Source organism: Cyprinus carpio, chromosome B3 (assembly GCF_018340385.1).
Source record: "Cyprinus carpio isolate SPL01 chromosome B3, ASM1834038v1, whole genome shotgun sequence".
Taxonomy (NCBI): domain Eukaryota; kingdom Metazoa; phylum Chordata; class Actinopteri; order Cypriniformes; family Cyprinidae; genus Cyprinus; species Cyprinus carpio.
In genome coordinates, this window is record NC_056599.1 from 22,545,186 (window position 1) to 22,559,564 (window position 14,379).

The 14,379-nt window shown below is 39.8% G+C and overlaps 2 protein-coding genes across 3 annotated transcripts; both read left to right on the forward strand.

Moving 5' to 3' along the window:
* The first annotated feature begins 363 nt into the window (after positions 1-363).
* Positions 364-8,739, forward strand: LOC109054984 (DEAD (Asp-Glu-Ala-Asp) box helicase 42). Of its 2 annotated transcripts, XM_042720286.1 has the most exons (18): positions 364-521; positions 910-1,134; positions 1,454-1,610; positions 1,698-1,759; positions 1,926-1,962; positions 2,493-2,645; positions 3,442-3,546; positions 3,631-3,750; positions 3,838-4,014; positions 4,203-4,331; positions 4,441-4,540; positions 4,843-4,890; positions 5,012-5,109; positions 5,202-5,478; positions 5,600-5,826; positions 5,928-6,038; positions 6,417-6,521; positions 7,261-8,739. In XM_042720286.1, the coding sequence occupies exons 2-18, from the start codon at positions 920-922 to the stop codon at positions 7,831-7,833; spliced, it is 2,694 nt and encodes an 897-aa protein (XP_042576220.1). In that variant the 5' UTR covers positions 364-521; positions 910-919; the 3' UTR covers positions 7,834-8,739. The 2 variants fall into 2 exon arrangements, with proteins under 2 accessions (XP_042576220.1, XP_042576221.1); XM_042720287.1 differs by lacking the exons at positions 364-521; positions 910-1,134; positions 1,926-1,962.
* A 229-nt stretch (positions 8,740-8,968) lies between these two features.
* LOC109059198 (zona pellucida sperm-binding protein 3-like) lies at positions 8,969-10,908 on the forward strand. The gene is made up of 8 exons (XM_042720288.1): positions 8,969-9,595; positions 9,666-9,787; positions 9,862-9,965; positions 10,033-10,210; positions 10,283-10,400; positions 10,465-10,550; positions 10,624-10,712; positions 10,792-10,908. The coding sequence occupies exons 1-8, from the start codon at positions 9,014-9,016 to the stop codon at positions 10,875-10,877; spliced, it is 1,365 nt and encodes a 454-aa protein (XP_042576222.1). The 5' UTR covers positions 8,969-9,013; the 3' UTR covers positions 10,878-10,908.
* Positions 10,909-14,379: the final 3,471 nt, after the last annotated feature.

The following is a 14,379-nucleotide window of genomic DNA, read 5'->3' on the forward strand; positions in this document are numbered from 1 at the left end:
TTGGGGCTTATTGCTTTTTTATTATTATCAACAGTGCAGTTAAGCTTTTTAATCAATGTCTTCTGTATGTTTTTCATGCAGATCAACGAAAGTTCCTGACTTCTGAGAAATGTTTATATTATTTCTAAATAATAAGCCAAGGAAAGGATTAATTAAAAACTAAAACAAAACACGACAGATAGTCTTTGTACCATACTTTGAAATAAGATTTTTATATATTATATATATATATATATATATATATATATAATTTTATACTGACAGTATATTTTACTGAAATAAGATTTTTATATATTATTATTATTTAACTGAAAAAGATGAGGATCTGGCAACACGGTATTTACGTTCTCCACCAAACGCGTCGCGCAAATTTTACTAAACACAAAACGAGTCCGTTGTAAATGACGTAAAACCCACTCTCCGAGGAGTGTGCGAGATAGCCCGAAGTGGTAAATGCGTTGTGGATAAATAAGGTGTCCACCCACTTTAGAAGATCGTTCTTTTCACGTTATCAGAAACAGGTAAATAAACAAAATGTAAATAAATCCAGGTTTTACGCTTCGACGCATGCAATGTGAAAGTACTCGAAGCATAATCCGTATACACATGACATTAGCTCAAGGCCTCTCCACGGCCATCAGCGCAGCGCAACGATACACCGTCTCCTACTTGCTGTTTGGCCCCAAAATATTGAGACATTACGATACATTTTTAAAAAGCGAACCATGAAAATTAATTAGCTATTGCAAAAGACAGTAAAGCTGCTGAGAAATATCTATAAGCAGTGCGCGAGCAGTAAGACTTTGTAATTGTTGTGCTTCAGTAAATGAGCCTGATGGGGATATACACATGATACACTCTGGATTTAACTAACGGGGTTTGACCCCTAATCTGACGCTGTGTTTGCAGCCCAACAGCAATGAACTGGAACAAGGGAGGTCCGAGTGGCAAGCGAGGCTTTGGATTCGGGGGATTCTCTCTTGCGAGCGGGAAGAAAGAGGAACCTAGTCTTCCCCAGAAGGCCCACTCTTCATTTGGAGCTTCAGGTCCATCAGGTGGATACGGCAAGAATCAGCAGCTTTCTTCTTTTTACAAAATAGGAACAAAACGAGCCAATTTCGACGAGGAGAATGCGTAAGTACTTAAAATGTGACCACTTCACCAACATTTCTAAATGCACAGTTCACGGCAAAATGTTCAATCTTAAAAAGAACATATCTCATTATTTACTCACCCTCATGTTGTTCCTAACCTGTTTGACTTCCTGTTTTATGTTGAACACAAAAGTATGTGTTTCATTCCCTTTTATTGCTTTTGTTCAGACGATGAAAGCAAAAGGTGCCTGAGAAGACTGTCATTAAAACTAATATCTCTTTTTAAGGTTGAGTAAATGAGCTTTAGGTGAATGAAAGAGGCTTTTACAGTTATTGCTTGAAATGTTTATTTTCCGTAGTTATTTTGAGGATGATGAAGAGGAGTCTAGCAGTACAGATCTGCCGTATATACCCGCCGAGAACTCTCCCACTAGAAAGCAGTTCCAGTCTGGAGGAGGAGGAGGCGGCTCCGACAGCGAGGATGACCCTCTTGATGCTTTTATGGCTGAGGTGGAGGTGAGAGCTCCTGAACTGATCTCTTTGAGAAGAGGCGGTGGACATTGCTGCCGTTTTGCTTTAATTCCTGTTTTTGACTTCTTTCAGGACCAAGCAGCAAAAGACATGAAGAAACTCGAAGAAAAGGAAAAAGAGAAAAAGTTAGCCAAGTAAGATCCTGATATTATCACAGCGTTTTTCTAAGACCGTTCATCCAAATAATATTAATAGCAGAGAGGATGGGAATGGAAGAGGGTTTATGGGTAAGAATAAAGGTTTCTTTGGGTGATTGAGCGAGTCGCAGGGAAGTTTTTTTTCTCCGCTTGTTTCTTCCAGGGGTATACGGGATGACATCGAAGAGGAGGATGACCAAGTGAGTGACCCCCTTGAAGTTCCTACCACCACCGTATCTTTGCCACAGAAATGACTGTGCCTAACTCCTCTTTCTATTTGTCTTTATGTTCTCTATATATCTACATCAGTTTACAGACTGAGCCATTCAAATGTACTTTAGGTGATGGAGTAGGTGTGGTTTTTAAGCTTTTTTTATGCAATCTTAACAAGTTCACTGGTTCTCAGTTATTATCTATTGTCTTTAAATGTTTACATGAAGAGTGATTCTTTTGTGACTGAAACGTGAGATTTGAGTCAGTGCTATGTGTTAAAATAGCAGTGATCAATTAAAATGAATTTTAATGTCATTGACACCACCTCAGTGCTCAGTAAATTGTTGGTTTCAGAATTTACTATTTCATTTTTTTTTTTTTTAACATACCATGTTTTATTAGACAAGTTAATTTCGATGCAGTCTAAGGCAACATTTTGATGACTTTTCTTAATATTCAGCAGTAAAGACCTACTGCTGTTTGTCTTGATCTAAATCCTTTTTTGCATTCTTTGCAGGAAGCATATTTTCGTTACATGGCGGAAAACCCAACAGCTGGGCTGACCCAAGAGGAAGATGAGGAAGAAGTGGACTATGACAGCGATGGAAACCCCATTGCTCCTACTACCAAAAAGATTATCATGCCACTGCCCCCAATAGACCACTCAGAGGTACTGTTACTGCTTCTCCTACAGTGATTGTTGCATCAGTGTCTTTAAATAGACTGCTGCAGGGATGGCATTTTTTTGTAGGCCTGCTCAGAGGTTTTTATAATAAAAAGCTAATAGTATTTTTTTCATGGTCTTTTGGATTATTGAAGAAAATAAGCTCTGTGACCATTAAAAATATGATCCTTACATGTTTGTGCTTCGAGATAATCTTCACAAATGAACACAACTTTTATCAATTTTGAAGCTTAAATGCAGCTGTCAAAAGACAGACAACCTTTTAATCTTTATTTAAAATCTACAGAGTTTGAGTTAAACTAGTTTCAAATAATGTGACTATAAAACAGTAAGGCTATTAAAAGCGCACTTGAGTGTTTCCGTAAAAAAAAAGTTTTCCTGTGATGCTTTAAAATGTTCCCAACAGCTTCTGTAGTCCAATTTAGCCACTTTTGAGCAACCACCTCTTTCAAGACATTGAAAAAGTTTAAAAATCAACAGTGGTGTATTACTTTTGTATATTATGTTTTAGAATAAAATGTGAAAATATCTTGAGCTTATGTTAACAGCAAACCTTGTTTAAGACATTTGATCCATTTAAACAAACTTATTGATGTCACCAGAGAACCAGGAACCAGAGGTTTCCCAACTTCTGCTAACATGTTTTGGGACTCATTCCTGCAGCTCTATTGATGAGCAAGTACATTTATTAGATTGCTCATATCAAGAAGACCCTTGTATATGCATTAAAAAAAAAGTGCATATCTTGAATAGTATATTTTTATTTCTCTTCTGTCTGTAGATTGACTATCCTCCCTTTGAGAAGAACTTCTTTATTGAGCATGAGGAACTCAGCAGTCTGACTGAGGCCGGAGTGGTGGAACTGAGAAAGAAGCTCAATCTGAAGGTCAGTGGCAGCACATACAAGCACATACACAAATGATCGTTCTCTTTCTTTCAACCCACATTTACCTATATTCCAAATGAACAGGTTTCAGGTGCAGCACCTCCTAAACCAGCCACTAGTTTTGCCCACTTCGGATTTGATGAGCAGCTCATGCACCAGATCCGTAAATCTGAGTACACTCAACCCACACCCATCCAGTGCCAGGTGAGCTGCCAAACCCTCCCACAAATGAACCTTTGTTTGTTTAGGTATCGGTTTATTTTTCTACAGTAATGTGTGTTGTTTCACTAGGGTGTTCCGATAGCTTTGGGAGGCAGAGACATGATTGGCATTGCCAAAACTGGCAGTGGAAAGACTGCAGCTTTCATTTGGCCAATGCTGGTGCACATCATGGACCAGAAGGAGCTGGAGCAGGGAGAGGGACCCATTGCTGTGATCGTCTGCCCCACCAGAGAGCTCTGTCAACAGGTTTAGAGAGAAGGACAAAAATACTCTTTTATATACGAGGGAAAGGTGTAAAAGATGGAAGGAGCTGAAAAATAATTGCTGTGCAAAAGGATTAACAGTTTTTCTTATGTAGTCTTGGTCATGAATGATGTTTTTGTAGTATGTTTTGGGTTTTAGTCACTTTAAAAGTGCTTATCTGTGTGGTTCAGATCCATTCTGAATGCAAGCGCTTTGGGAAGGTGTATGGCCTCCGCTCGGTGGCAGTATATGGAGGCGGCAGCATGTGGGAACAAGCCAAAGCTCTACAGGAAGGAGCCGAAATTGTTGTCTGCACCCCAGTAAGAACATCCTATGTTTTGATACACAACCCAGTTGGACATCTCTCTGTTTACTTGTGTGAGGGGGATTCCTTCCTTGGGTGTTCTGTTAAAGGCTCTTCTCACATAGGGTCGCCTGATCGATCATGTGAAGAAGAAGGCTACATCTCTGCAGCGAGTGACCTACCTGGTGTTTGATGAAGCTGATCGCATGTTTGATATGGGATTTGGTATGTGTAAAATGTCACTTTTTTTGTTTAATCCCACTAATTTTTGTGCTCAGTCAGTGCGTTTCCCAACTGAGATTTCATTACCAAAGTACTGAATTAAAGAATTAGTTCAATATTCTGTCATTTCCTCACCCTCGTGTTTTATCAAACCCTCAAGACTTTCATTCATTGTTTCATTTGGAACCACGAGGGTGGGTAAATACAGAATTTGACAGATTTTTTTTTTTTAGGTGAACTATTCCTTTATGAAGCATAAGTACAGTTGTGAGGCATTTCATTTAAACTTGATCTGTATTATACAGAATACCAAGTGAGATCCATTGCCAGCCATGTCAGACCTGATCGACAGAGTAAGTATCTCTCATATTTCTAGTAATGTGCTGCTTTAAAGCACTTCTACATTCCAGCATTAACCCAATCCAATGAGTTTATTGTACTTACTAGCTCTTCATGACCTCTGATCTCTCACAGCTTTATTATTCAGTGCAACATTTCGGAAGAAAATTGAAAAGCTGGCGAGAGATATTTTGGTCGACCCCATTCGTGTCGTTCAGGGAGACATAGGAGAGGTGTAGACTCAATTTCTTAATGCAAGTATTTAAAAATGCACACTGCATTGTCTATTTAACCTCTATTTACACCTCTTTTCTCTTACTCCCAGGCTAATGAAGATGTCACTCAGATAGTGGAGGTGCTGCAGACTGGGCAGGAAAAGTGGGGTTGGCTGACACGCAGGCTGGTTGAGTTCACCTCAGCTGGCTCTGTGCTGATCTTTGTCACTAAAAAGACTAACTGTGAGGAACTGGCTACAAATCTCAATCAGGAAGGTTATAGCCTAGGGCTGCTGCATGGAGACATGGATCAGAGTGAGAGGAACAAAGTCATCGCTGACTTTAAGAAGAAGAATCTGCCCGTATTAGTAGCTACAGATGTTGCCGGTCAGTTGGGCTTTTTTTTTTTTTTTTTTTTATCTGTGTAGCTCTATCTGTTCAGAATAAATGTATTATTTCCATTTGCCACATTTTATGTATTAATTAATATTTCTCTTGCACTTCTCAGCTCGTGGGTTGGATATTCCATCCATCCGTACTGTTGTGAACTATGATGTAGCACGGGACATTGACACACATACACATCGAATTGGTAGAACAGGTCGTGCAGGAGAGAAGGGTTTAGCTTACACTCTACTCACCACTAAAGACACTTCATTTGCTGGTGACCTGGTTCGAAATTTAGAGGGAGCCAATCAGAGTGTTTCAAGGGAGCTGATGGACCTGGCAATGCAGGTAAAACAATGACCTGAATACAAAAAACACCTGTCATAATACAACATGGTTCACAGACTTGCTCTTCAACTTTTCATTACTGTTTTTCTTTTTTCCTCTAGAATCCCTGGTTCAGGAAGTCCCGCTTCAAGGGAGGGAAAGGGAAGAAGCTAAATATTGGAGGTGGAGGCCTGGGTTACAGAGAGAGACCAGGCCTTGGATCTGAATCCACTGTTAGTTTGGCTTTGCTTTTGCTTGCTTACTTTATGTATTTATTTATTTTTAACAATTTATTTTACACACACACACACACACACACACACACACACACACACACACACACACACACACATATATATATATATATATATATATATATATATATATATATATGTATATATATATATATGATATATATGTATATATGTGTATCTTCTGCCCTTCCCCCCCTATATTTTTGTATGTATGTGTATATATGTCTCCATTATATTTATTATATCTTTAATTGATCAAACAGGAGCGCAGTAGTGGTGGTGGTACAGACAGAAACCACAGCCAATTCATTGCTAATGCTTTTATTATATTTATTATATCTTTAATTGATCAAACAGGAGCGCAGTAGTGGTGGTGGTTCTGCTCTTGGTAACTATGAAGCCTACAAACCCTCCACTGGGGCCATGGGAGACCGTATGTCTGCTCTGAAGCAAGCATTTCAGGTAAATTTTATTATTATTTTTTTTAATTGATTATTTTATTTTATTTTGTCTTGGTTATATCTTTCACTGACTTTCTTTTGCCACCCACTGTTAAAGGGGTGGTTGATCAGCTTTTTTCAAAGGCTTGATTGTGTTTTTGGGGTGTAGTGTAACACGTGTTAATGTTTAGTTGTTAAAATAGCACCTATTTACCATTATTTTACACCTCTGTTTCCGTTCTCATCAAAACATTCTGTTGAGTTCCTGGTTCTACAAAGCCACTCCCTCAGAAATATGTAATCGGGCTCAGATCGGTTAGCTTTGCACTTGGTCCGGAAACCTCACGTACCCTTACCATTACGGGTAGATGCATGTTCCCATGGGCAGGTTTACATAAACATTGTGGTTAGTGATGTCTCAAACCTGAGAAGAAGCTTGTTGTAGTCCCTACCAGTCTTTTTTTGTAGTCTTTAAACAGTGATTTCTTTGCATTGAACTTTGAGCATTCTTTATGCTCTAACAGCAACATTATACACTAACTTAATTTAAAAAAGTGAAATCATACTCAACCACCCCTTTATTTATTGCATTATTGACACACTATTTTCCTATTTAATACTGTAAAGTGCTTTGACACAATCTGTATAGTTAAAAGCACTATATGAATAAAGGTGACTTGACTTTACATTCCTCAGTAAAGATATAAAGGTGTATGTACCAATTTCTGGATTTTCTTTGACTGCTCTTGTTTTTCCTTCAGGCTCAGTATAAAAACCACTTTGTGGCAGCGTCTGGTGTTCCTCCAAAACTCACCACAAAGTCCAGCAGCTCCTCTGGATGGACCAGTGCGGGAAGTCTAAGTTCTTTGCCTTCAGGAGCACCAGAGGGGCCTGACGGAACCCACCTGTCCTACTTGCCATCGTCTTCTTCCTCGTTTTCCTCCATGCCGCCGCCGCCCCCTGCCCTCAGCTCGGGTACCAAAATGAGCGGCTTCAGCAGTGCAGGCTCCTTGAGCTCAGTTTCAGACTCTTACTCTAGCTCTTCTTCAAAAGAGGGATCCCGTAGCGATAGGAATGCTGACGACAGGGGTCATCGTGGAGATAGTCATTATCATCACAGTGACAGGCATAGTGCCGGAGACCGTGATCGCTATGCAGAAAGAGACCGGCATAGTGACAGAGATCGTCACAGCGATAGCCGAAATGGTGAAGGGAGCCATAGGGACAGAGAGGGACGGTCAGAAAGAGATGGCGGCGAGAGGTCAGGGACTCATAAAGACAGCTTTGCAGTTCCTGATCCCCCCAAACGTAAGAAAAGCAGATGGGACAATTAAAGTGTACAGGAAAGAAGCCGTCAACTGTTCTTTGATCAGAATAAACAGCTGACCCAGTCTCCCTAGCAGTATCTTTACCTGTCCGCTTGTCTTTTTGTCTGTATGTAAGATGAAGCTGTTTTAAGGGTGCCTAGGAGACTCCCATCCCATCACCCTTGTCATTTACCAGAAATAAATGCATACATTACAGGCTGTTTCAGCCAGTTAGAACTGTGAAATGTCAAGATGAATAAAATGCACCTTGAGCCTAAGTGTTGTGTTAAAGTAGATGTGACTGTTCAGTGGCACGCTAGTTGTTTCTTTATGAAGAAACGAATCGAATGAGAAATGTGTAACAGAAAAAATAACAACAAAAAAAATTTTTGTTAATAGTTGCCAACTTTTATATTACCGTGTGCTGCTTCACAAACTATGTCAACTATATATTTAGTTTAAGACTTGAAAATTTTCCAGTGTGTCTTAATGTGTGCTGTCATGTTTCAAACACCACCATTTTTAAGTTCTTAACATCAATTAATGGGTTTCTTTCGCTCATACTTACATATTTGGAATTCAAATGCTTTTTAGTTGTCTGTTCAGGTTGTATTTCTGTGCTGCCCAGCATGCAGTATAGTTCAAGCTGAAGGAATGAAGTCTACCGTAAATCCACACACACTGATCAACCTGGTCATAAAACAATTGGAAGGGGGAGAAAACATATCAGTGAATCTACAATAAAATCTATGTACTATACTATGATCTTGCATTCCCTTTCTCCATTTATATCTGTTGTGAAGACTCATGTGAGGCACATTGTGTCAATCTAAACCTGACTGTGTAGAAATATGATGATCTGGATACTTTAATGTACAATTCTGTCTGTGGACATGTTTCTGAATTAATAAAAAGAGGACACAAAAAGGCTTAGAATTTGGCTGTGTTTCAGAGAATTGATGGTATTTTGATATTTAAAATAAGCAATCATTTGGTATAGCTTCTAATACAACATGTCCTTAAATGGGGCATAGTTTATTTTGAGTAATGAGAAATTAATGGTTTTCATCTGTGACAAATTGAGTAAATTAGCTGGTGCAGAGAAAATTATGCTCGTCACGAGAGAGGTGGAGCCATCCTGATTTTCAGCTGTATAAATTTGGATGGTGGAGCACTGATGCATAACTGAAAAGCAAGCTTAACAACAATGGGTTTCTGGCAAGTTGGAGTTGGATTGGTGGTTCTGCTTGTACTGGGATTCTCTGAAGCACAATTGAGTCCTAGAGGAAGAGATTATTGGACCCCAGGTGTTTTTATGCCTAGGGCGAAAGTTCAGCAGACAGACTCTAGGATGTCTCCAATTCCTCAGATATATGTCGCCAGTAAACCTCCATCTGCACCACAAAAAATTCCTACTCCATTTCCTGTCCAAACACCAGCCAGGAGTGACTATAGAAGGCCTTCTCAAGATCTTTTTGGTGTTCAATCAAAAGAGCTGATGCTGGGTCCAGTAACAAAACTGACATGGCACTTTCCAAGCCTACCAAAAGAAGCACAGCAGCCAGACGTTCCCTTTGAGTTGCGTCGTCCTGTCCCTGCTAACAGTGTAGCAGCTCAGTGTGGTGAGAACTCCATATATGTAGAAGTGAAGGAAGACTTCTTTGGTACTGGTAAGCTATTGAGGTCATCTGCTCTTACACTGGGAAGCTGTACTGCAACTGGAGAAGACCCTTCTGCTCAAGTGCTTATCTTTGAGTCTGAACTGCATGGATGTGGCAGTATAGTAACGGTGAGGTTTCAACTTTCTATTCTATGGTTCTGAATATTTTCTGTGACTAATGTGGCTCTACTTCCTTCAGGTGACTAATGATGAGCTTGTCTATACCTTCAAACTTATCTACACCCCACAAGAACTTTCCTATGGTGTTCCTATTGTTAGGAGCAGTAGTGCGGTGGTTGGTATCGAGTGTCACTATTCAAGGTGAGGCCAGAATTCAAGGTTGCCATATGTACTAAAGCCACCATAAGGTGTTGGTTTATTTAATTCTCTTGCAGAAAGCATAATGTGAGCAGCGATTCCTTGGGGCCCACTTGGACCCCATATACCTCTACTAAAGTTGCAGAGGAGATCTTTGTCTTCTCCCTCAAACTCATGACTGGTTGGTATACCAAGTGCTTTTGTAGCACTCAGTGCTTGTAAACCTGTGCTAAAAGTTGTCTTTGTAGATGACTGGAGATTCGAGAGACCTTCTAACCAATACTTCCTGGGTGATATTATAAATCTTGAAGCATCAGTGCATTCGTACAGCCATGTTCCTATCCGTGTGTTTGTGGACAGCTGTGTGGCTACACTAGTCCCTGATGTCACATCTGTCCCCAGATACTCCTTTATTGAGAACAATGGGTAAGTGGTGCACCTCATGTGTCCCACACTCTACATGTATTGTAAGCTGTTTAACTTGGTTCTTTTTACCAGGTGCCTGGTTGATGCCAAGCTCACAGGCTCCAGGTCTCGCTTTATGCCCCGAACCCAAGGTGACAAGTTGCAGTTTCAGCTGGAGGCTTTCAGGTTCCAGCAACCAGACAGTGGACTGGTATGTGACTGTGCAACACTTTGTATGATGTGCTACCATGGTCTAAAAACCACGGTCTTTGCAGGTCTACTTCACATGCATAGTAAAGGTGGCTGTAGCAACAACTCCAACAAGTCCCGAACAGAAAGCTTGTTCATTCTCTGCTAATGGGTATGTCCCCCACCCCCTAGATAAGTGTACAGGTGACTAAGGAATTGCCTTACTTAAGGGTTTGTCTTGTCAGTTGGTTGTCTGCAGATGATTCTGACCAGGTGTGTGGCTGCTGTGACACCACCTGTAGTACCAGAAGAGGAAGTGATCAGCCTCATAAAGGTCTTTTTTTTTTTTTTTTTTTTTTTTTTTTTTGTATTTAGTGTACATTGCTTTTTCTCACTGCTTGTTTGTTCTTCAGATCTGTGGTGGGACAGGACTTCTGTTGGGCCCATCAATGTTAAGGAATATGGCTATGGCCAAAAATTAACTGGTAGTGCCATGTGACTTTACTTTATTAAAAAAAAAAAAATCTTAATGGGTTGTGACCTCTTTACTCCATCTTAAGTCTACCACTGTATCCTGTTCTATGTGGTTTTACTGGCACTCCCGAGTAAGCCAAACTTGTAACCTAACCACAATTCCTATAACTTGCCAATGTATGAAGCTGACTTTGTACACTGACTAAATGGTGCCAAAACTTTACTTCAGTGCAAACACTGGTTAGGGTGGGAGTGTTATGACTCTTAAGGGCACTTCAATGGCAACCGTAGTGTTTCATGCTGGATAAGCCTCATCAGGAATGCACTGAAAAGAGCTGGCAACTAGTTTTCCAACTCGAGTGTCTTAAGTGCTGCACAAACATGTAGCACATAGAAAGTCTCGTGTCTCAATTCACTGGTTGCCATTAAACTCAAGGCCCTGATACTTGGAGACAAGTCACCAGGTACTTTTCCAATGCTATCATGCAAAATCAAGCTGACATGCCCTAACAGTGTTTGCTGAGTTGATGTACCTTTTTTGAGTATTAAATACAGATTTTTATCAGTCTAAGGTACCAAGTTAACAGCATTTAGGAGTCAGTAGTTTCCTTCCAGGTTTTATCAGGTTTTTGAAATCCTCAGTTTTAATTTTATATTTTCCCTGGTGTGAGGTAATCTGTATGTGTTCACACAAAGAATCACTTTTTTTGCAGCAATTTGTTGCAAAGTTTTATGCTGCCTTCAAGCGCAAAAACAACCCTGCTTAGATTTATTAAATGGACGCAATCTAGAAATAAAAACCATACCCCACAGATCTCAACCCGACAAATAAAATCAAATTGAGAGGCTGCAGTCTTTAGCATCCTTGTTAGTGTGCCATACCTCCAACTTGGAGAAGGTCATGTGGAACCAATGAGGTTACATATACATAACTTTAATGCAAGATAGCTATTTAACCAAAAATTGCAAACAGGTATCAGTGGTTGTTTTGTGCTCTCTGTTGTCCCTTATTCACTTGAAAGCAGCTGATTCAAATTCCTTATACTAAAACCTTTCTTACCATGTTATTCTCTCCAGAAAGAAATGTATAAAGTATAATATACATTTGTATAATATCATGTATAAATGTGTATATATCTTTTTTTCAACAAAAATAAAACTAACAACAAAGAAATCACAAAAGAAAACAATGTAATGCACAATTAGATAAAATGTAAAAAACATAAATACTAGTAATTAGGACACCTAAAAATACCAAAAATACGCCACAAAACAAAAAAATATAATGGGGGAGTGTCTCTGCAGGGTTATTCTACCAATGGCAAGATAGATCCTTCAAACAGCCAGCACATTAGGACAGCATCAAGCTCATCATCAATCAGATCCATGGTGAGGGAGTGTCTGCTTAGCCCCCCAATCACATGATCAAAAACCCCTGCAATGATCTGAAGGACCCACTACTCCACACCGGTTTTTTCTGAGTAAACTTTTCTAACCCCTTTAGCCCCCCATCATGATGTCCTGAAGCCCTCCAAGGTAAGGCCTAAATTCAGGATTGATCTGAAGAATGCACCCACTACTCCACACCGGAATACTAAATATAATTTCTCAACGTAATTATCTTAATATCTTATAAAATAAAAAAGTAACCATCTGTTAGTTTGCTTGTTAAATGTAATTTTTTTTTTTTTTTTTATATGAATGTATGACATGATCTAAATATACTTTTGTAACCTTGTATATTCACTCAGAGCAGCACATCTGAAGAGCTGAGGATAATAATGAATGACAAATTTGGTTCTGTTCTTATGACTTAAGAAGACTTTGAATGTTCTGAAGACTTTGAATCTTCCAAGACTTTGAATGAACCCCCCCACCCCACCCCACCTTTTACCAGGTGTTTTGAAGGCAGATCAATGTTTGCGACAAAAAAAATGTGCACACTGTAATGAAGCAGAGATCAGCTAGTTCCTCACTATCCGTGCTGAAACTGCGATTGTTCGGCAGCTTAAGTAAAAGTTAATGTGCCTAGCGTTTTCGACTCCTACATTACACGTCACATCCTGATGTCACGTGTCATTACGGGACTTTTATGGGTTGTGTGTGAACGTACGCACAGATTCTGGGAAATCACTGGCAGTGTGAATGAACCAAAATCTAACGATCCAGGAACAATTGCCGGGACACATTACCCGTGTATTATCTGGAATCTCAGTGTGAAAGGGGCTTTTGACTACTTTTGGACTGTTGGGGAAAAAAAACACCCACCTACTGCCATTCTAATGCTTGTAAGAGCAAGGATAATTTTTTTATATAACTCCGATTGGATTCATCTGAAAGAAGAAATTCATACACACCTTAGTCTCACGTAGCCAAACCTTCAGACTGACTGCTGAAGGTCTGGAATCTATGGCAGCTTTCATTGGCCAAGGCCCGCCCATGATGCCATTTGACCGACATGTCAAACAACCAATCACACTTCGTTTCGTTCAACGGCATGTTTCAGGACGTGGAAATGTTGCCATAATAACAGACTGGTGTGTAAAACTCTCGGACGTATTTTAAAGATTCTATGCCGCAAACTTTAAATATTTTACATATTTTTGAGAATCCAGCATTTAGTTCATCTTAATAAGAGCTTGTCATCACAGTTGTAAACACGACGGCTTTCTTCTTTCGTGAGGGGGTTTGGTGCCATGGTATCTTTGTTTCCAGGCAGAACGTTAAAGAATGCGACACACACGTCTCCCAGAAATCCTGTAGAATTCCATCAATCCAATGATGACTTCGACACTCCTGAAGTGTTTCCACTTTTGTGTGCCTAACTGTGCGTTCACACCAGATGCGACTTGCGCGAATAAATCGCATTATTCGCGCGTAGTTGGACGCTTGAACATTTTGAGTTTAGACGCTTCATTCGTGCGTGAAATTCGCTTCATACGCGTGCGAAAATCACTTCACAACAGACGCGAATTCGCGTCATGGGGGGGGGCTTCTACCAGTTGAGTTCACGCAGCATTTTCAACCATTTTTATTTGGATAATTTCCAAAATATTACTGTTATCTTGTCATGAAATGTAGTTTTAAAAGTATTTCAGGCGAGAATGTAGTTGTTTTAAACTCAAATATGCGGTTTATTTATAAAGACATCGTCTATTTAAAAATGTGTTTCGCCAATTTCGGAGACGAGCTCCACACAATCAGCGGGAGCTCAGTGATCATGTATCCGCCTAGAGCTGTCTCACCTTGGCTAGACCTTCTGACATGTGCCGCTGGCTCTGATGTCTCTTTAGTGGTTCAAGATAAAATATAACTCGTTTGGGGTAAATCTAATCTTTGGTCTTTATTCAATAAATCTATTAATGCTATATATAGAAGCAAGATCCTTTTTATTCCTGTTTCTGTAAAAGTATGAAGAAGTATCATACAGCTCCGGGTATGCACATACAGTGATGATAAAGTTTGTCCTCCATTCACCACGCAAAATTTTGCCAAAATTCAGATTTTCCAACTCGCGACTACTAGAG